Here is a 23,641-nt window from a genome sequence, read left to right as displayed (position 1 = left end):
TGTCCAGATGGGACACACACACACTTATTTCATATAAAACCAGTTTCATATTATATATACTGTTTTGAAGTTGTTCTCCATGTTGATGTATACAATTGCACTTTTCCACTGTAACGTCCACTGCACCATTAAATATTAGTCCCCTACTGAGGGACATTTAGACTGTTGCCCGTTTTTCCCTTTCTACCTTTATTATTATTTGTTTGTATGTATGTATGTATGTATGTATGTATGTATGTATGTATGTATGTATTTTGAGACAGAGTCTTGCTCTGTCACCCAGGCTGGGGTACAGTGGTGTGATCTCGGCTCACTGCAACCTCTGCCTCTTGGGTTCAAGTGATTCTCTTGCCTCTGTCTCCTAAGTAGCTGGGATTATTGGTACGCAACACCACACCCAGTTAATTTTTGTATTTTTAGTAGAGAAAGGGTTTCTCTATGTTGGCCAGGCTGGTCTCGAACTCCTGACTTCAAGTCATCCACCCATCTCAGGCTCCCAAAGTGCTAGGATTACAGGCATGAGCCACCGTGCCTGGCCTATTGTTTTATTTCTTTATTTTTTGTGTGATCATTATAAAGTGGCAATAAATATCCTGGTACCTACCTCAAAAGTATGTCTATATGATGGCATTTATTTATGCAGGAGTTGTTCCAATAGCAACTTATTAAAGGCAACAATAAGTCCCTGTTTCAACTTCTGTATTTCAAACTCATAACCAGACCAGGTACAGTGGCTCATGCCTGTAGTCCCAGCTACTAGGGAGGCTGAGGCAGGAGAATCATTTGAACCCAGGAGGTGGAGGTTGCAGTGAGCCTAGATCACGCCACTGCACTCCAGCCTGGGCGACAGAGTGAGACTCCGTCTCAAAAACAAAACAAAACAAAACAAAAAAAAAACAAAAAAAAAACCAACAAAAAAACCCCGAAAACCCAAAAAACTCATAACCAAACAAAAAATATTTTCTTTAAAATAGGACAATTTGAGGGCTTCCATTTTAGTTTCTAAGTGAGTAGATGAATTGGTTCATGACTCAGCCACTTAAGGCCCTTATCATCCAGTTCGATTGCAGCAGTTACCCTGATTATTTTTGACTATATAGATTCAAGTAGTTTTTCTCAGTCACAGATTGTTTAAATTGCACTCATAATGGATTGTTGGTTAAAGACAAAAAGCATATAGAACATTGCAATACAGCAAATTAATAAATTATTAAAACAGTAAATTTTATCTCAAGATAATTTTTACCACATTTATAAGTTGCATTATTCTAATAGAAATGTATGTATATGTATATGTATATGTATATGTATATGTATATGTATATGTATGAATGTCTTATCAAAATGTCTCTAGTATTTGAAATGCCCGGGTTAAAAAAAGGAAACAGTGATAATTAGAAATTTAGTTGATTTTGTTTTTTTTTTTTGGGGGGGGGGGAGGTTGAGGGACTAAATTGCACCTAAGTGTTTATAAATAGCAGCCTGAAACCTCCTTATTTAGATTTTCATTTGAAAACAAAGCTCAAACATTATAAAACAAAAACAAGTTGATTTTTTAAAAAGAGCAGAATACAAGTTTCTCAAAATATCAGGTCAGGGAAGCAACCCCTCTCCCCCACATTTTTTTATACATAAATTAAATGTTAAACTTTAAGCTATATATGCAGTCCTTAAAGTCCATGTACTTTAGAATTTGTAAAGTATGGTTTTTATTACACAATTAAACACTGCATTTATCTTATTAACTTAGAAAATTCAGTTTGTCTTTATGTACCAGTAATATCTTAAAGGTATTCAACTTTATAATACATGGTTTAATAATATACTCATCAAAATAAAATGCTTTTTCTTCAAATTATTTCTCCCATATGTAATGCAAACAATTTAACCAAATGACCCAAAAGAAAAATTCCCGGCCAGGCGCGGTGGCTCAAGCCTGTAATCCCAGCACTTTGGGAGGCCGAGACGGGCAGATCATGAGGTCAGGAGATCGAGACCATCCTGGCTAACACGGTGAAACCCCGTCTCTACTAAAAAAAAAAAAATACAAAAAACTAGTTGGGCGAGGTGGCAGGCGCCTGTAGTCCCAGCTACTCAGCAGGCTGAGGCAGGAGAATGGCATAAACCCGGGAGGCGGAGCTTGCAGTGAGCTGAGATCTGGCCACTGCACTCCAGCCTGGGCAACAGAGCGAGACTCCGTCTCAAAAAAAAAAAAAAAAAAAAAAAAGAAAAAAAAGAAAAATTCCCATAGGGATTCACAAAATTCAAAAATCTAGCCAGGCATGGTGGCTCAGTAATCCTAGCACTTTGGGAGGCCGAGGTGGGCTGATCACTTGAGGCCAGGGGTTTGAGACCAGCCTGGCCAACATGGAAAAATCCCATCTCTACCAAAGGTACAAAAATTAGCCAGGCATGGTGGCAGATGCCTGTAATCTCAGCTACCTGGGAGGCTAAGGAGGGAGAATCACTTGAACCCAGGAGGTGGAGGAGGCCGCCACAGGGAGCTGAGATTGCACAACTGCACTGCAGCCTGGGTAATGGAGTGAGACTCCATCTCAAAAAAAAAAAAGTGTATATATATACATATATATATACACATATGAAAAAAGTTTGAGAGTTCCTCCACAAATTATTCGAAATGCTGCTATATGGCAAACTGCTGGAGATAGAGTTACTGGATCAAAGTCTAAATAGACACTAACTTGAAAAATACAATCCTATGAGAAATGAGTGCAAATTTCCCAAGACTGAAAAGTCAGGAGTAGGGAAGAATCTCCTACTGCTCAAACTCTGTTTGTTCTGAGGGATGACCTGTTAGTCCTACTGTAAGCCAGCCCTCACCAACTACCTCATATTTTATATGGAGGCCACAGTAATTCAGACCGTCAAGACCGAGATAAATAAAAATACGGGACCTTTTTGTGATCTTAAGTTGCCATTAAATGTTTGGTGACTCAGATAATTTGGCTTTGGATCTACTGTACTGCTAAGACCCACAGGCCCTCCTCAGGGGAAGAGCTCCCAAAATAATACTTACCAGGCCAGCACTAGAACAGTAATTCTTAAACTATAATGTGCATCAACATTTTAACATGCCAGGAATGCCACTGAAAGTGCAGAACCCAGAGGCCATACTTCAGAGATTCTGATTCATTCTATCAGAAGTAGGGCCTAGTAATTAGTATTTTTAACAGGCAGCCCAAGTGATTCTGATGACGGTGGCCCCTAGTTCATAGACAGAAAAACATGAAGACCTCTCTTCCATGTATCACAAAGAATAATTACTAACGTCTAGATATTTTTTTGTTTTATTTTGCTTTCTTTTGTTTTGAGACAGAGTGTAGGTCGTGTTGCCCAGGCTGGAGTGTAATGGGGCAATCTCGGCTCACTGCAACCTCTGCATCCTGGGTTCAAGTGATTCTCCTGCCTCAGCCTCCCCAGTAGTTGGGATTACAGGCGCATGCCACCACGCCCGGCTAATTTTGTATTTTTAGTAGAGATGGGGTTTCTCCATGTTGGTCCGGCTGCTCTCGAACTCCTGACCTCAGATGATCTGCCCACCTCGGCCTCCCAAAGTGCTGGGATTACAGGCATGAGCCACCGCGCCCGGCCTCTGTTTGTATTCTTTACTGACTTGAACCGACTACTGTATTGACTTTCTGTGTAACAGGTAAAATGATAAATATTTGAAATGAAGCCTCAGATTCAAGAGTTGGGTTTTCCCCCCAATAATATTTTTAATTATACTCCCATTTTACTTAAAATTAAAAGCACTAAGATTTCACGTATATATACTTCACTTAATTCACAGCACAAGTAAAAACAGTATTAATTAACTCTACTATAGAGACAGAAGAAAAGCAGTATGAAAGAAATTTGCTCAGTCATGTCCTGAATCAGTGGAAGTAGCATCACCAGAACCTCACTACCCAATTAAGTTAACACAATTCAGCAGACCACATTGCATCCTAAACTTAAATTGGTACTCACCAGCCATAAATATTTAGGTTCTTATTTCACAAACTTGAGGAAAAAAGAGAACCAGGTGAAAAGACTTACATGGGCATACTTATTCTTTTTTTCCTTTTTTTTCCCCGAGACAGTGTCTCACTGTATTACCCAGCCTGGAGTGCAGTGGCACGACCTCAGCTCACTGCAACCTTTGCCTCCTGGGCTCAAGCGATCCTCCCACCTCAACCTCCCAAGTAGCTGGGATTACAGGCGTGTGCCACTATGCTCAGTTAATTTTTGTATTTTTTGTAGAGATGGGATTTTGCCATGTTGCACAGGCTGGTTGAACTCTTGAGTTCAAGTGATCCGCCTGCTTCGGCCTCCCAAAATGCTGGAATTATAGGCGTGAGCCACAGCACCCAGCAGCATACTTACTCTTTTATGATAACTTCTCAGACTTAATTAATTAGACAGAAAAATTAATTGGATAGAAAAAGCAAGCCTTCAGGTGGGCTCTGTGGCTCACACCTGTAATCCCAGCACTGTGGGAGGCCAAGGCAGGAGGATCACTTCAGGTCAGGAGTTCGAGACCAGCCTGGTCAACATGGTGAAACCCCATCTCTACTGAAAAAAAAAAAAATTAGCTGGGCGTGGTGGCATACACCTGTAATCCCAGCTACTCAGGAAGTTGAGGTAGGAGAATTGTTTGAACCCAGGAGGCGGAGGCTGCAGTGAGCCGAGATCATGCCACTGCACTCCAGCCTGGGTGACAGAGCTAGACTCAATACTGAAAAAAGGCAAGCCTTGAGAAATTGCTTATTATTTATAGTATGAAATAATCATCCACAAAGACCTCAAAACTAGCAAACACACATATACATATGGGCTTATGCTTAATATTGCTTCAGGCAGGGAATATGTATTCTCCAAGTCATTCTTAACCTTCAGACTAGAGGAAGCATAGCACAGTGGACAAGACCATGGACCTTAGAGCCAGACATATCTGAGTCTGAGTTCTACCTCTGCCCCACAATAATTAGGCCTCTCTGAGTTTCCTCATCTATAAAAACAGAAATAGTTGGCCGGGCGCGGTGGCTCAAGCCTGTAATCCCAGCACTTTGGGAGGCCGAGACGGGCGGATCACTAGGTCAGGAGATCGAGACCATCCTGGCTAACACGGTGAAACCCCGTCTCTACTAAAAAATACAAAAAACTAGCCGGGCGAGGTGGCGGGCGCCTGTAGTCCCAGCTACTCAGGAGGCTGAGACAGGAGAATGGCCCGAACCCGGGAGGCGGAGCTTGCAGTGAGCTGAGATCCGGCCACTGCACTCCAGCCTGGGCGACAGAGCGAGACTCCGTCTCAAAAAAAAAAAAAAAAAAAAAAAACAGAAATAGTTTACTAACCCTTGCTAGGATTAAGTGAGTTTCTAGCCTGTCCTGTTCTAGGAAGCTTATGAAAATTGCATCTAAGGCTAAACAGCATTAATTGAAACTAGAGTCAGGAAACTGCATGCCACAATGGCCTACACAGTTTCCATGGGAGATGGTTAAATGTGATTCTAAGGTTTCAAACAACCAATATGGAAAAGAAAGCTGATCAGGCATGCTACACTGATACACAGAAAATTCCAAAACTTGTCAGCAATTTGATGGGGCTTCACAAAGAAGAAAACATAATAAAGTAATGACTTTGATAACAAGCTAACAACAGATCCAAATTGGGTAGTTTTCCATGACGACTGTTATGAGTACAGACTGATAGTATTCGCGTAATTTAGTAAAAGCAATTTTATTAGGGGCCAAAAACAATGCAGTACAGGTATCCAGATGTCTATTAATAAGGCTTGATTCAGAGGTGAATTTCAGACTATCTGTAAGAACAGCACTACGTTGTATCCTTTAAGTAATTCTTCCTAAATACTTTATCTCAGTCAAATTTTGATAAATACTTAAGAGGCAATGAGACTGAGTGTGAAATCTGGCCAGAATGCGTAATACAGCTCTCCTATGGTGCCTGTTACATACAAACACATAGGCCTTAACAGACAATGATGATAGGGTTGAGAACTTGTGAAAACAGAGGAAACTACCAAACATACTTGCTTGGATATTTACAGTAAGCAGAGAGGAAGAAAGGCCAAAATTCTCTTTAGAAATTGTTTTGATCAAATGTGAGCTGCTCTAATTCTGTCATTCTATGTGACCACTTACAGCAAGCTTGTCCAACCTGGGGCCACATGTGACCCAAATCAAATTCATAAACTTTCTTAAAACTTTATGAGATTCCTTCTCTCTCTTTCTTTCTTTCCTTCTTTCATTCCTTCCTTCTTTCTCTTTCTCTTTTTTCTTTTATTCTTCCTTTCTTCCATCCTTCTTCTCTTTTCCTTTCTCTCTCTTTCTTTCTCTCTCTTTCTTCCTTCCTTCCTTTCCTTCCTTCCTTCTTTCTTCTCTCTTTTTTCTTTTATCTTTGTTTCTCTCTCAATTTTCTCCCTCGGTCCTTCCCTCCTTTCTTCCTTCTTTCTCTTTTGCCTGTTTTACATTTCAATGTGTAAGCAAATGGTGATTAAAGGACAATAGGCTTAAAATATTCTTTAAAAAAAAAAAAAAACTTTATGAGATTCTTTTGCAATTTTTTTTTTGGGGGGGCTCATCAGCTATTGTGAGTGTGTTTTATGTGTGGCCCAAAACAATTCTCAATTCTTCTTCCAACGTGGCCCAGGGAAGCCAAAACATTGCACACCCCTGACTTAGGAGTTTAAAATTAAAACATGAAAGAGTGCAAAAAATTTAAAAAAAAAGTGGCGGGGGTGGGAGGAATAAAGAAATTGTTTTGAATTCATCTTAGAGATTCAAATGGGTTAATCAAGGATCCAGACACAGGAAATCAGAACACTCAATTCAATACTAATATTAACCACTGATGCTTATAAATTGCTTTGCTTCAGGCAGAGGAAGATGCTTAAGAAAGTTTTTAAAATACTTCAAAATAGCTTGTACAAATAAATTATTTTAAAGTTGTACAAGCTCATACAAATAAATTTTTTAAAGTTGTAAAATTAGTAACAGGAAAAATTATGGCTCAGAACTAGGCAAAGTACTGTGAAAGGGTTTTAAATTTTGATTACGCACCAGTATAAAGGGATGAGAAAGAGAGAAAAATGGTAAACTGGATATCTGAATCATATTCCATTTGCAGACACACATCTTAACCCTGACAGCCTGCTAAAATGCCAGCCTGTTAGCAAATCCAATTAAGAACATTACTAAATCATGAATGGACTGATGATCATTATACCAGTTATACTAGAAAACCTAATTATTTTGATTTCTGTGGATCTAATATAATGACCTGATCTTTAAGGTCAGCTGCCACTTTCCTGAGATCAGAATCCATCTAAACTTCTTTTCTTCTGACCAAAAAAATCAAGTAATTCCAAGGAGATCCAAATATATCAAATAATTCAAGGAAGCAGCATAAGCACTTAATTTCCAAGAGAAAGGCAAACACTCTGGAAGGTAGAACAATGAATGAAACTTTGCTCAGGCATCTTTTATCTGCACATGGTACTTTCATTTGAAAGCTGAAATGAAGTCACAGTGAAGCAGGTACTATCAGACCATGTCATTTTCATCTAAGTATGTCCTTCACTAAACTAAGAGTCTAGGTTCAATTTTCATGAAATATGAAAAGTAGAGTCAGTCAACTCATTTAAAAGCCATACAATTAGCTATACAATTCAGCTGAACAAGTTAAAAGGCATTGTTTTAATATTTTAACAAGATCTAAAGGTCATACTTCCTTCAAACAAAACTTCCCCAAATGAATCCCCTAGGAAGAGTTTCATAATTTCCTACAATTTGAAACAAGACAAATCAACATCTCTCTTTTTCCAGATTTCTTACCTGTGTTGCCAAACTCAAGACCTGCTGGACTAGCTCCTGTGTTTCTGATGGTTTCTTGAGAAACAGCTTCACTATGGCAGTAAGCAGAGTGAGTTGCACCTAAACAGACATAATTTGTGATACAGTGAAAGAACGGCACTGGCATTATTCCCTGCCATCATCTCCAAAGTGGTGTTTCCCCAACTATGAATTACCATGGAGCCTTTCTGATTTTGGTTAAGAGACAAAAGGCTGAAACTCAATATCAACAAGAGCAGTCAAAAGTATTCGTGGGAAATACAAAGGTATTCAACTGAAAACTCTATCCTTTTATCCTCAAAATGCATTTTTGGCACAAAATATTGCTTGTTTCTAAGCCAGATAGTTACCTGTGTTTATTATTATTACTATTATTATTTTGAGACAAGGTCTCCCTCTACTGCCCAGGCTGCACATTCATAGCTCATTGTAGCCTCAAACTCTTGGACTCAAGCAATCCTCCTGCCTCAGCTTCCCAAGTAGCTAGGACTACAGGTGCAAGTCACTACATCTAATTTTGTTTTTGTTTTTGTATTGTTTGTAGAGAGGTAGTCTTGCCATGTTGCCAGGGCTGGTCTCATACTCCTGGCTGGAAGCAATTCTCCTGCATCAGTCTTCCAAAGCGCTGGGATTACAGGCGTGAGTAACTGAGCCTGGCTTACATTTCTTAAAGTATATGTTAACATACTGATGGTGATAATATTGGCTCTTGAGCAAGTCCTTCATTATTTACTTCTACCAAAAGCTACAATTTGGGGGGAATTATGGAATCATCTGTCATACTGGGGCAACAGCCAGGACAGTAGAATTATGTCAGGTTATAGCCTATTAAGAGTTGGCTGCTAAACCACAAAGCTATTGACTTGTACATACTCCTTGAATTAGGTCTATTAAAATTGCTATGGTAGATTACATGTATAATTTTCTATTTGCTTTGAGTACAAATGCCAAGAAAAAAGGGCTTAATAATTTATCGGCTTCCTGGTCCCGTGGCTCTAATTTTGGTAGGGGAAAGTGAGAAGCAGTCTCAGAATTTTCATTCAAAGATAATCTTTTCAAACCTCACCACAGCCTCAAATGAAAAATCCCTGCTGTAATGAGCCACAGCCATTACTAACAGAAAAGTGTAGTCATTTTTAGGTGACAGAAAATAAAAAAGTAGTGGTAACTACTGCTCTAAGCCAGTGGTTGTCAAAGTGCGGTTCTGGATTAACAGCAGCATCAGCATCACCCTGAACCTTGTAAAACGTACAAATACTTAGGCACATCTCAGACTTACTGAGTCAGATACTGTCAGGGTGAAGCTCAGCAACATGTGCTTTAAAAAGCCCTCCAGGTGTTAATAATGCTTACTGAAGTTTGAGAACTACTGGTCTGAGTTATGTAGGTTTTTGACATTAGAAATCAGTAAAACTGGCACGGTGGCTCACACCTGTGATCCCAGCACTTTGGGAGGCCGAGGTGGGTGGATCACCTAAAGTCAGGAGTTCAAGACCAGCCTGGCCAACATGGTGAAACCTTGTCTCTACTAAAAATACAAAAAATTAGCCGGGAGTGATGGTGGATGCCTGTAATCCCAGCTATTCAGGAGGCTGAGGCAGGAGGATCGTTTGAACCTAGGGGGCAGAGGTTGCAGTGAGCCAAGATCCTGCCACTGCACTACAGCCTTGGCAACAGAGTGAAATTGTCTCAAAAAAAAAAAAAAAAAAAAAAAAAATTCAGTAAAACTGACCAGGCGCAGTGGCTTATGCCCATAATCCCAGCACTTTGGGAGGCCGAGATGGGTGGATCACCTAAGGTCAGGAGTTCAAGACCAGCCTGACCAACATGGCGAAACCCTGTCTCCACTAAAAATATAAAAATTAGCCGGGTGTGGTGGTGCACACCTGTAATCTCAGCTACTGGGGAGGCTGAAGCAGGAGAATTGCTTGAACCTAGGAGGCAGAGATTGCAGTGAGCCAAGATTCTGCCACTGCATTCCAGCCTGGACAACAGAGCGAGACTCTGTCTCAAAAACAAAAACAAAAAATCAGTAAAACTGAAAAGGGACATCCCTTTTGGCAGAAAAATGAACATACTATACATAAATATAGACATAGAAGAAACTGCCTATAACCTTTGCTTTCTCTGAAATCTCCCCAAAGACATCTAAAACCACTAGGAAAGACAAGAGACAAGAACTTACCTGGGTGCTTTCATCGTGAAAACCCTCCAGGAAGCTTTCTAGTAACTCATCTGCATTGTCAATTCTTTCAGCATATTCTCCCACAATCCAAATCATAGCTGCTCGAGCATCTGGCTCATCCAGCGAGTCTAAGTTCTCACATAGAGTGGCAATGATACTTTCATACCTGATGTGAAAAAAATGAACTATGGTTATTGAGAGCAAAACTAAGAACTATATTTAAAAGTGAAGGCTAAAGGCAAAACCACAAACAAGGAACCCTAAACCAAACCACCAAACTATAAAAGCTTTTAGTCAAGAGAACGTACAGGTTTTAAGTCAGAAAATGTTAATGCCTTAAATTTCCCTTCAATTATTTTTTAAGATCTAGACCTTAAAACCTTTATAAAAATTCATCAGATGTTCTTTTGTTTTGTTTTTTGAGACAGGGTCTCACTCTGTCACCCAGGCTAGAGTGCAGTGGCATAATCACAGCTCACTGTAACCTCAAACTCCTGGGCTCAAGCGATCCTCCCTCCTGAGTCTTCTGAGTAGCCAGGACTACAATTGAGTGCCACCACACTCAGCTAACTTTAAAATTTTTTTGGTAGAGGTGGGGGTCTTGCTATGTTGACAAGCTGGTCTCAAACTTGTGGCCTCAAGTGATCCTCTTGCCTTGGTCTCCCAAAGTGATGAAATTACAGGTGTGAGCCACACTGCCATCTGTTCTTTTTACAAGGAAAAATTAACCCGTGGTGTAAGATAATACCACTACCTTGTATTTGTAACAATCTTTCATATATGTAGATTAGAAAATTTTCCTATTGTTACATTTTGCCTTCACGGTAGAGAGGAATAGAAATTCCACTTTATTTTTAGGCAAAATGAAGTTAGACAACAACGGTATCCAGACGAGAAATGGTAAATCTGTCCCTTAATCCACTTATCTCTCCTTTTTATAAAAGAGATCTTTCTTTATGTTAGTTCTTCTAAAGGTACCTGTACTAATGACTTATTTCTCCAAAGAAAGAAGTAATTCAAATACTTATTTTTACGTATCTATTGCTCTCTCAGGCTTACCATGTTGAATCCATCTCCTTGGCTATATGTAGTTTTAACCATTAGAATGACTCTGTATAATAAATTAGATGTGGACAACTAAATAGTACACTTAACTAAGTATCTGCCTACTTCTACTGATTAAACCAGGCTCTTGATTGCTTTCTTAAAAGTAAACCATCCTAACTCCTTATTAACCATAAACCAGAAATGGACACATTTCCCCACCAATCACATTCAGATACACATCTTCACCCTCAATCAATAAGTTTAAATGTCAGGCACAGTGGCACAGGCCTGTAATCCTAGCTACTAGAGAGGCTGAGGCAACAGGATCACTTAAGCTCAGGAGTCTGTGTCCAGCCTGGGCAACACAGTGAGATCCTGTTTGAAAACAAACAAACAAAAGTTAATTAAAAAAAGTTTAGGCAGGGCATGGTGGCTCACGTCCATAATCCTAGCACTTTGGGAGGCCGAGGTGGGTGGATCACTTGAGGTCAGGAGTTGGAGACCAGCCTGGCCAATATGGTGAAACCCTGTCTCTACTAGAAATACAAAAATTAGCCGGGTGTGGTGGCAGGCACCTGTAAATCCAGCTACTCGGGAGACTGAGGCAGGAGAATCTTTGAACTCGGGAGGCAGAGGTTGCAGTGAGCTGAGAGCACGCTACTGCACTCCACCCTGAGCGACAGAGTAAGACTCTGTCTCAAAAAAAAAAAAAAAAAAAAAAAAAAAAAAAAAAAAAAGAAAGTTTAGAGACTGACCCTCTTCTTTATTGGGAGTCAAAAAGTACGTGGTTCTCTTTCCAAAAGAACTATTTCTAAAATTTTTAAAAATATACACAATGCTTAATAAACCACTACCTTGCCAAAATATATCTACTAATTCTTGAGCCCACCACTAAGCTAAATTACTACAAGCTGCTTCATTTAACATTATCTTTAAAGACAATCAGAAGCGGGCCGGGCATGGTGGCTCACACCTGTAATCCCAGCACTTTGGGAGGCCGAGGTGGATGGATCACCTGAGCTCAGGAGTTCGAGACTAGCCTGGCCAGTGAAACCCTGTATCTACTAAAAATACAAAAATGAGCCGGACATGGTGGCATGCACCTGTAATCACAGCTACTTGGGAGGCTGAGGCAGAAGAATCACTTGAACCTAGGAGGTGGAAGTTGCAGTGAGTCTAGATCACACCACTGCACTCACCTGGGCAATAGAGTGAGACTCTTGTCTCAAAAAAAAAAGACAATCAGAAACTTTAGCACAAGGTATCTCTATGAGTATAAGGCAAAATGAGATTTAAGATGCTTACAAAACCTGCTCTTATTTCATTTTCAGGTTCCTTAATTACCTGTTTTCAAAAATCAAATCTAAAAAAGTATTTTTTGCTGCATATACTAAGAGGCCTCAATCTGAAAAACTTGTGAAGTGAAAATGTAGATTTTTTAAAATATCTGTATGACAGTAACTAAAATACTTCAGAAAAGGCATGAGACTGATAATCTGTTATATGTTCTGTAATTCTCTACAATGTAGTAGGTAACATGCAAAGTGAATAGCAGAGCTGTTACCTTCCTGGCTTTTATGGTAGGGTGCTATATATCATCCAAACTTATACATTTCTGAGAAGAAAAGGTACACAATCATTAATTATGTCTGGATAACATGTATAAACTGAGAGTATGCCTAAACAACCTAGAATATAGATATCCTATTTAACAGTAACTTTGCCATCAAAGAATCTGGTTAACTTTAAAATATGTCAATAGACAATGCATACTCAGACAGAGTTTCAATTCTTCCTAAAGCAAGCAAGCAAAGTGAAAACTCAGGTTTTAATCCCCGTGCTAACCATTTCATGTTTCCAATTTTTAATAAAGTATCCTATTATAACCAGGAACATTCAAAAGAGTAATTCTTACCTAGGCAATTTCAAAGTGCCTTACTTAAACATTTTCTAAGTAATTTGAGAAACAGGGCTAAAAGTATTTGGACATACTTGTTGGGGTATTTGCGGAAGATGTCCCTGATGACAACGATTGCTTCTTGGACCACATAATTCACTTTGGTCTGGATTAGATCAAGCAATGTGCTTACACAGCGCTCTGCAGATTGCTGGGAAGAATACAAAAAATGAGAAGTCAGATGATCTATGCGATAACACCACCTCAACATAAAAATTTTGAAACATGCAGGTGCATCAACTAAACTAAACTAAAAGATCAGGCACTTAATTGGACCAAGCTACACTAGAGGCTAGATACCAAGCTATATGATGCAGTTTCATTCATTATTTGAACGGATAGATGAATCAGTTCAAATGAATCCTTTGAATACAAACAAAAGGATGTTCCTCATGATGTATAAACATTTGAAAAACATTTATGTCAGGGATATTAATTTTCAAAGGAAATTATCATCTCAACCATACTGCCAAGGCCTGGTGGCATGGCGCATGCCTGTAATCCCAGCATTTTGGAAGGTCGAGGCGGGTGGATCACCTGCGGTCAGGAGTTTGCGACCAGCCTGACTAACATGGTGAAACCCTGTCTCTACTAAATACAAAAAAATTAGCCAGGCATGATGGCGCATGCCTGTAGTCCAAGCTACTTGGGAGGCTGAGACAGGAGAATTGCTTGCACCTGGGAGGCGGAGGTTGCAGTGAGCCAAGATCGAGCCATTATACTCCAGCCTGGCAACAAGAGCGAAATTCCGTCTCAAAACAAACAAACAAAGGCCAGGTGCTGTGGCTCATGCCTGTAATCCCATCACTAGCACTTTGGGAGGCTCAGGTAGCTGGATCACGAGGTCAGGAGTTCAAGACCAGCCTGGCCAAGATGGTGAAACCCTGTCTCTACTAAAAATACACAAATTAGCCAGGTGTGGTGGCAGGCGCTTGTAATCCCAGCTACTTGGGAGGCTGAAGTAGAAAACTGCTTGAATCCAGGAGGCAGGGGTTGCAGTCAGCCGAGATCGCACCACTGCACTCCCGCCTGGTTGACAGAGCGAGACTCTGTCTCAAAAACAATAACAACAACAAAAAAAAACTACCATTATAGCCAGGTGCAGTGGCTCATGCCTGTAATCCCAGCACTTTGCAGGGCGAGAGGTGGGTGCATTACCTGAAGTCAGGAGTTCCAGACCAGCTTGGCCAACATGGTGAAACCCCATCTCTACTAAAATTACAAAAATTAGCCAGGCGTGGTCACACATTCCTGTAATCCCAGCTACCTGGGATGCTGAGGCAGAAGAACTGCTCGAGCCCGGGAGACAGAGGTTGCAGTGAGCTGAGATCGTGCCACTGCACTACAGCCTGGCTGACAGAGCGAGACTACGCCCCCAACCCCACCAAAAAAAACTACCATGACAGCAGTATGGCAGAGGAGTAGGAGTGACATCCAATCACTGTATATACAAAAAGTCCAGAAACAGAGAAACACACACACCCATCTTGGACAGCCAGGAGATAGAAATAAGAAGAATAAGCCATCATAGGAGGAAAGAATAAGAATTAAAGAATAAGCCAAAGTAGGAGGTCTTTAACTGAAGTTCATGGATGAGTGGAGATAGTAGAGGGTGTCTTTAAACCTATTGAAATGAAATCGCCCAATTTTGTAGGAGCTGTCAGGCATATTTTCCAGTGAGTGGGTCTACAACTTCCACTACATTTTCAAAGTTACACGTGATCCAAAAAACTCCAAAGTACTGTAGTACTCGACAATTTACCAATTTTGGGGCTATGAAACTTAAAAGTCTATGGCATTAGATAAACAACAATTTTCCATAGCCTACAATTAATCTATAAAATGGAGTTTTATCTGTTAATCTTTTATTAATGAAGATAATATGAGAGAACACAAGTGAAAAAACAAAAGTACAGAAACTATAAGTGATCATTTTTTAAAGAGAGAGATACCAGAACAGAGATCCTAAAAGTCAAGGACCAGCCTGTCATATATTACAATGTACTATAATGGGTCACCCCATTATATGCCTCCTGATAAGATATAACAGGAAGTACAGCGAATCACCTAATAGGTATTCTTGCTAAAAATTCTGAACAAGAAAATTACCAAGCCTCCAGATTTAATTATCTAAAGAGGATGGAGGAATAGATAGAATAGCATCACTAAGATACAACCAGCCAAATCCAGACTCTGGGAAATTCTATAAGCCTAATGACCCAGTTCCTTCAATATCTGGCACCAAAATAAGTAAGTTAAAAGGCTTAAGAGACATATTATTCAAATGCAATGTGCAGACCTGAGATACGGTCTCACTCTGTTGCCCAGGCTGGAATGCAGTGGCATGATCTTGGCTCACTGCAACCTCTGTCTCCCAGGTTCAAGTGTTTCTCCTGCCTCAGCCTCCCGAGTAGCTGGGATTACAGGCGTGCACCACCACGCCCGGCTAATTTTTGTATTTTTAGTAGAGACAGGGTTTCACCGTGTTGGCCAGGCTGGTCTCGAACTCCTGGCCTCAAGTGATCCATCCGCCCACCTAGGCCTCCCAAAGTGCTAGCGTTACAGGTGTGAGCCACTGTGCCTAGCCTAGACCGTATTTAGATTTTCATTTGCACAAACAAATTGTAAAAAAGACGTTTTTACATAATTAGGGACAATTGAACACGGACTGAGTATTCAATAAAATTAATAATTATTGTTAGTTGCTGGGCATGGTAATGTGATAATATATTTTTTAAAGTATCTTGTCTCTTATACACACTGGACTACTTGAGTAAGATGATATATGGGACTTGTATTAGCATCCCACCCACCTGAAGGAAGAGGAAGAGGGAGAAGATAAAACAGAAACAGTAACATCAGTATTTGTTCAAGATGGGTGATGACTACGCAAGATCTCATTATTCAGTTTTACTTTATTGTATACCTGAAAATTTCTGTAATAAAATCTTTAGAAGTACTATAACAATATAAACCACTACAAGCAATTTAAAAAAAATAAAATTACACCTTGAGATCATTTATATGAAGTTATATATAGGATGGTTCTGTTGTACCATGAAATGATTCTGCAGCCTTTTTTTTTTTTTTTTTTTTGAGACAGTCTCGCTCTGTCACCAGGCTGAGTGCAGTGGCGCAATCTCAGCTCACTGCAACCTCCGACTTCCTGGTTCAAGCGATTCTGTCTCAGCCTCCTGAGTAGCTGGGATTACAAGTATGGGCCACCAAGCCCAGCTAATTTTTGTATTTTTAGTACAGACAGGGTTTCATCACATTGACCAGATAGTCTCAATCTCCTGACCTCGTGATCCGCCCACCTCGGCCTCCCAAAGTGTTGGGATTACAGGTGTTAGCCACCGCGTCCGGCCGATTCTGCAGTCTTTTATGTAGTTTCGTCCTTCTTCTGATTCGATTTATGTTTTCTATTTTATTCATTTTCAGCTACTAACTCCTTTGCTGTTATTGCAACAGCAAAACAGTTGGAAAAATTTAAATATGCTATATTTATTAATATTATAATTGTTATATTAATAAATTATGTAGTATGTAGAATATGGGCCACTGTAAGCATTGAATTACCATAAATTAGTAATACAAGTAAGTGCTTAGCACAGTGTTTGATATAAAGTTTATATTTAGTAAATCCTTAGTATTATCATTAAAATGAATACAAATAAAAGGATGTTCTTCATGATGTATAACATTTGAAAAACATTTATGTCAGGGATATTAATTTTCAAAGAAAATTATCATCTCAATCATACTGCTTTTGATTAAAAAAAAAAAAACTACCGTTAAAGCAGTATGGCAGAGGAACACAAGTAAACATCCAATCATTGTATATACAAAAAGTCCAGAAACAGAAATACACATCCAAAATTCAATATATGATAAAGACAACATTTCGTAACAGTAAGGAAAGAACAATGTGTTCTGGTGTTTGATCCACTCTACTCATATCTTTCACTAAAATTATTTCCCGGTTGATTAAAATTACCCTTAAACATATAAAACAAGGGCTGGGCCCAGTGGCTCACACCTATAATCCTAGCATTTTGGAAGGCCAAGGCGGGTGGATCATGTGAGGTCAGGAGTTCGAGACCAGCATAGCCAACATGGTGAAACCCTGTTTCTACTAAAAATACAAAAATTAGCCAGGCATGGTGGCGCATGCCTGTAATCCCAGCTACTTGGGAGGCTGAGGCAGGAGAATCGTTTGAATCCGGGAGGCGGAGGTTGTAGTGAGCTCAGATTGCGCCACTGCACTCCAGCTTGGGTGACAAGTCAAGACTCCATTTCCCCATCCACCCCCCAAAAAACATATAAGACAAAATCACTGCCATAGAAGTAAAAAAAAAAAAAATAAAAAAAAAAAAAAAAGGTGAATTTTATATAACTTTAGGTGAAGCACAATTTTCTAAGTGTGCCACTGAGGAAAAAAACTGACTGAGAAAAGTTGATACAAAAATCTAAACTTCTGTGAATCAAGAGAGCAAAAGAAATCTAAAGGACAACAAACTGAGAAAACAAATGCTAACTAAAAGAAGGGTTAACATCCCAATTACAAAAGACTTTAAAACAACAATGTGGAAAAGATAACATATCGGAAAAAGGTGCACAGGACATGAGTGAGCAAGTCCCAAATGGCTAATAAGCATAACTGTTATGAAAAAACGTTCACTTCAACTAGAGTTCAAAGATTTAGCTGCAAGGATACTCCTTATACCAACATTTGGAAAAAGAGTAGAAACAACTTTAAGGTCCTATAATAACGGATAAAGTTACAAATTCAGTAAGTTATCAAGTAATCACACATTATGTCTACAGAAACTAAAGATGACATAAATTTTTCTTTATAACTTGGATCAATGTCCATGATAGAGCATGCCAAAAAAAAAAAAAAAAAAAGTAGAGTATAAAACAAAGTAAATAAATAGCATTTGTGGAATGATTTCATTTTTATTAAAGAAATACATCTTTGTATAGAACAGTATATAAACAAGGATATAAAATGACGTCTACCAGATCACGTCCACTGCATATCTGAGAAGGTGAAACAGAAGACGTGGGAGGTGGGGTACTCTATTTTTTGTTTAACTTGTTCTATAATTTTATATAGTAAACAAATATGGTTTTCCTAATAGGAAAAATATATTTTTTGTCTTTAAGAATGACACACAAACCAGTATTTTATTCTAATATATAAAAATTAGAAATAGTAAACACAAAAAAAACAGAAGACTAGGAAGTGAAGAACTCCTGCTCTTAACCTAATGCCTTTACCTCTACCCTTTTTAAAACTGAAAAGGACCAGGAGTATGTTTACCCCTGAAAGAAATAGGCAAAAGTTACTGAACAAAAAATAGTACTATAGGATTGCTTTTTCAGTGCTATTTATTTGCTCAACAGCTTGTTGCTTCCCAAAGCTATACAGAAAGTTCATTACAATTCTTATGCTGCTGATTCTTGTCCCATGGATGAGTCAGTGCAAACAGGCAATCATGGCCTCTCCTGGCCCAATTAACTGTTTGGCTTGGCAACTCTGTCAAACTGAAACCAAACTGAAAATCTTCATGGCTGAAACAGTTATAGGAAAAGTTCTAAGGTAAATCCGGGTAATCTGAGATGAGAGCACTAGATAAGACAGGATTCCTGAAGGGTGACCTTAAGTGTCCTGAGAAAGCTCATTCCTCACATCCTGTCATACTCCCACCAAAGCACGCTTAGTCAAAGGAAGAAGTGAAAGTCATCAGAAGTCTTTTCCAGAAGACTATGGAGAACCTTTCCATTAGTCACAATACATGACTAACAGTCTTGAGGAATCTAGATGCTTTGAGAACACTTTCTAGTAATTCCAGGGCTAGAAAGTCTCTTAACTTCAGAATAAGATATAATTTTTGTATTACTGTTTATAGCTTTGTCAGAGAGGTCATAAGACAATGGCAGTCTCACAGAAGAGATGGCTATGTACACTAGTGAAGAGAACAAAACCACCTTACTCTTAGGCTACCAAAATCTCTCTGAAAATTATCTATATTAATACTAAGTACACGGCTAGTAAGATATGTTAATGTAAAAAGAAAAGAAAAACAAGTTGTGATGTGTGGTGATAGTGGTAATAAAAAAGATGTAACGTATCAAGATCCAATAAAAAGACCTTCCCATTTCTCCAATGAAGAGAAACAAACATATTAAACATCTGAATCAAGTGAGCTAGCAGAACCAGGAATAGAACCCAGGATCAGCTAACTTCTTGCTGTAACAGCCAGTCTACTAAATGATTTATCAACAGAAACTACATAAAGCAGCACTAAATTGAAAAAAACAAAGAAGGCCAATTAGTAGCAGGTATTTCATAGAAGATCCTCTGACACACATCTGCCTCCTTTTGTTGCTATAAAGTACTGGTTAGGCTGGGCATGGTGGCTCAGGCCTGTAATCCCAGCACTTTGGGAGGCCGAGACGGGCGGATCACGAGGTCAGGAGATCAAGACCATCCTGGCTAATATAGTGAAACCCTGTCTCTACTAAAAATACAAAAAATTAGCCAGGCGTAGTGGTGGGCGCCTGTAGTTCCAGCTACTTGGGAGGCTGAGGCAGGAGAATGGCGTGAACCCGGGAGGCGGAGCTTGCAGTGAGCTGAGATCGCACCACTGCACTCCAGCCTGGGCGACACAGCGAGACTCCGTCTCAAAAAAAAAAAAAAAAAAAATTATTCCCTCTGAGAAGAGAGTCTAGGTAGGGAAGGGAGGGACCAGAGACAGCTGCTTTCCATCAAAAATTATTTAACATTTAAATGGTGTGCTTTATTAGTTTGATAAATTTAAAAATTATTTTAAAGAAAAAAGTGAAGAGAACTCTCAGAATCCCCAATACATGATCCTAACTACCATCAGACACTTGCCTCCACCTTGATGGCACACCGTCCAATGGCCCGCACAGCTTTTCGAACAAAGTCAACATCTACCTCTGTGGCATATTCCTTCAGTTCTGCCAGAACCTGTTAAATGGAGGAAGTGGTTAATCATTAAGGATTCTCAAATAGCAATCTCACAGCCTAGCTTCTTTAAAGGCCAGACCTTAAGAGCTAAATCATTATCAACTTGAGTCTGCATAAAGTCTGACCTGAGCAATGTTGGCTTGAGATGCCAAACGAATCATGATGTCCAACTTCTCTAGTTTAACATAGATGGGATCATTGTACTTCACAAAGAAGACTTTGATTTCCTGCTTCAAGATTTCAGGCCTAGGGTACACAGAAACAGAAGAAAGGAAGGTGAAGGCATATACTGATACACCCTTCTGAGACTGTATTAATACCTAATCTGTGCCTCTCTGCTCTCCTCTCGCTCCACTCAGGAAAAAAAAAAAAAAATGCATAAACTTCCTCTATATGCCTCTATTCTTATCAGTTCCACTTGGCAGATTATTTTTATCCTTTTTAAGCATCAGGGCACACGTTGCCATGAAGTACTGCTAAAAGAACAACAATCTGGCTCTAAACTACAACGTGAACCATATCAACCAGGCACTAGACAGTGTATCAGAAAGAGACCCTTCAGAAAACAAACTGGACTGTGCAGCAACACATGGCATTTATTATAGAAATACTGTGATATCAACTGTTAGCCTCCTGGTGCTAGGCAAGCAAGTTGTTCTGCCATATAACATTTTCATTTCCGTATATTAAAAAGAGATTAACACTAGCCTAATTAACATTAACATTATTAAGCTTAATGCAAAATCACAAAGACTTTAATCAACACTTCACTATTTTCCAACCTTTTCTGGACAATTAAGTTGATGTTCCTCAGGGCGACATACTGCACTTCTGGCTCCCCAGACAGCAAAGTGACAAGTGGAGGGGCTAATTTCTTCAGCAGCATATTGTAGTAGTCAGAATCCTTAGGTAACAATTCTAGAAACTTCATTAGGACTTTTACTGCTGAAAGCACCACTGCTGAGTTGGCATGGGATAGCCGGGGAGTTACCCGCTCACATATGCTGAGGGCAAAGAATGAAAATTAATATCATGAATTATAATTTCTTTGCTGAATTCATTCTATAAGGTAATATGTCAGAGTCTAATGGCCCAAGTATCAAAAAATTCAAGAATTAGTTAGAAAAGTCAAAGCTCTATGCTTAGGTAAAACTGGGATCCGACAATGCAGAAGCCTCATTCTCAGCAAACTACAGGCAGAGCAGGGACATCAGAAGACTTCAGAAAACCAGCAATAAGGGATGTTCAAACTGGAAAGAAACTAGCATTACCCAAGACACTTGAGCTCACACCATTTACCTTCTTGTTTTATAGTCCTCTTTGTCTCCCCATATTATGTTAGGGCTCCCTGCCTCTCAGCCCATTTCTACTCAACCTATAGGAAGTCAAATTAAGCATTCTGAGAGTTATTTCATAGGAAGTGCCAGCAACCCAGTTATGGCTGAAGATTTCATTGTAAGATACAGAAGGAGGCAGGTTGGTAGGGAAAACAATCCAATCTCCTGTCTTGAGGATAATGAGAATAAGGGACTCTCTGAAAAGGGTTTGTTTTTTAAATAGCAGGACACCACTACTACATTTTCCCATCTCCCTGCTCTCCCAGCCCCTGCCACCTACACTTACATGCCTCATAAAATGGTAGATATTTAATTATCTGTTGAGGGTTCTTTAGAAATTAATCCAATTTTGATAGCTTGGGCAACACGAGTAGCTAACTTACTGTATTAAAGAAACAAGATAAATAGGCGGTGTTTCTCTCTTCCTCCTATTCCTGACTTCCTTTGGGTCTTTATACAAATGCCACCTTCTCAGTGAGGCCTTCCCTGGCCATCTTTTAAAAATAAAATACAACCCCCCACCCCCAAATGTCCAGCATTTCTTAGATTTCTTAGATAACGGCACTCTCTACTTTACTTTCTTGTTAGTACTTATCACCATCTCACATATTACATATTAAACTATCTATACATATGATATATTATACTATCTATACATGTTATATATTCCTACCCCCAACCTTCAAATAAGTGATCCCAGAGGGCCATGACTTTGTTCACTGTTGTATCCTCAGGGCCTAGGAACACTGCCTAGCACATAGTATGCGCTTAATAAATATTTGCTGAGTGAATGAATGAATGTGATGTCAATGGCCAACAGAAGAAAACAGTAATTCTCAGTAATTTCCAGACTGTATTTGTACTTTCAATGATGGAAAGAAACTATCAGAGTGAGCTTTAGTTCAGTCTAGAGGGACTATTTCCCAGATAAGTGAAGATCACTTACATTCTAGTAGCTTGGAAATCAGCTTCAGCCAGACCAGTTCTTATCTACCATAATTAAAATATACCAACTTTAATGAAGAGTCAACATTTCTTCAGAAGTACTTTGCCTAGTACAGTGCCTGCATATACAAAATGCTCAATAAAAATTAGAGATAATTCCAACTTTGTAAACTAAAATGTATGTATGTGTAGATGAAATTTAGTAGTCAATTTCTAATAACTAAAGAAAATTTGCAACATTACATGGTAACAGGCTGAGCAGAACAATCTAGGTGTGCCTTCTAAAATCTTCAAATTCAGACTGACATGGTTTCCATATCTAATGGAAAGCAGGATATATTTTGCTGACTTTAACATACTCTCTCTCATACTGAATTATACATACAGGTCAGCTCGATAACTAATATGAAGCTACTTTCTATGTATCTAATAGAATGAAAAATCTGTCACTCCAAAGAGTGATACTCAATAATCTTTGCTGGCCAAATGGCCAAGAACTGTTGCATGGGAGATGTAAGACAATAAGAAAGATTTTAGCAGAAGTAACTGTATGAAAAACATACATTTCTTAGAAACAGTTTTGCATAGTTTATTCCACCACCTAAAATATTCCTAAATCCAATGAGAAAATACCTTGGAGATAGCAACATCTACCCTAGAAGCCACTGACCTTCCTCAACTGATTTATTCTAATACCAGACTCTAGAACTTACAGAATCAGGCAAGACCATCAGAAAGTAGCCAGGAAAACAGACTGACCTCTGAGCCTCCCGATCATCTTTAGGGTTGTAATTAGACAGGCAGTCCAGGATGAAAATCTGGCCCCATTCAGTGCACTCATTTAGGGCTGTCAGCAGCTTATTAATGTTCTGCGGGTTCAGATCAAGTAAGTTGCTGTTTGGGTGAGACTCACTGATTTCAGATAATGCTGCTACGGCATTAGCCACCACCTGGAAAAGAAGGGGATATGACCTTGATTCACCAAGAACAGTACAGCTACAGACAAAACACTTAATCAGCCTTCTCTGGATCACTTCACGGATCTCAATTCATAACCATTCCTGAACATTTTACCTAGTCAGATAGAAACAAATAAACCACTTCAAAACATATATTAAACCACCAATGATACTATATATAGTGGTAAGGCAACCCTGAATTAAAAACAATTCATATATTAGCAGAGTCACACATTATTTAATAGTAAAACATACATTAACCATGTTAACGGCACTCAAAACTTTCAAAATCAAGACATGTGAACAGCATATGAAAAAGGGCGAAGTAGGCCGGGCGTG

General features: G+C 39.2%; 1 protein-coding gene across 5 annotated transcripts in view; it reads right to left on the bottom strand.

Annotated features, from left to right (window-relative positions):
- Positions 1 to 23,641, bottom strand: part of LOC105485130 (adaptor related protein complex 2 subunit beta 1) — a 136,878-nt gene that overhangs the window by 76,292 nt on the left and 36,945 nt on the right. For all 5 annotated transcript variants that reach the window (XM_011747329.3, XM_011747337.3, XM_011747331.3 and 2 more), the window contains exons 6-12: positions 23,103 to 23,293; positions 20,844 to 21,065; positions 20,187 to 20,307; positions 19,966 to 20,061; positions 13,097 to 13,212; positions 10,058 to 10,223; positions 7,855 to 7,953 (exon numbers count right to left, since the gene is read on the bottom strand). In XM_011747329.3, the coding sequence (XP_011745631.1) occupies positions 7,855 to 7,953; positions 10,058 to 10,223; positions 13,097 to 13,212; positions 19,966 to 20,061; positions 20,187 to 20,307; positions 20,844 to 21,065; positions 23,103 to 23,293 (1,011 nt within the window). The remainder of the gene's footprint in view (positions 1 to 7,854; positions 7,954 to 10,057; positions 10,224 to 13,096; positions 13,213 to 19,965; positions 20,062 to 20,186; positions 20,308 to 20,843; positions 21,066 to 23,102; positions 23,294 to 23,641) is intronic.

Source organism: Macaca nemestrina, chromosome 17 (genome assembly GCF_043159975.1).
Source record: "Macaca nemestrina isolate mMacNem1 chromosome 17, mMacNem.hap1, whole genome shotgun sequence".
In the NCBI taxonomy this organism is placed as follows: domain Eukaryota; kingdom Metazoa; phylum Chordata; class Mammalia; order Primates; family Cercopithecidae; genus Macaca; species Macaca nemestrina.
The sequence above is the reverse complement of the archived record's forward strand: the minus strand, read 5'-3'. Positions and strand labels throughout refer to the sequence as shown.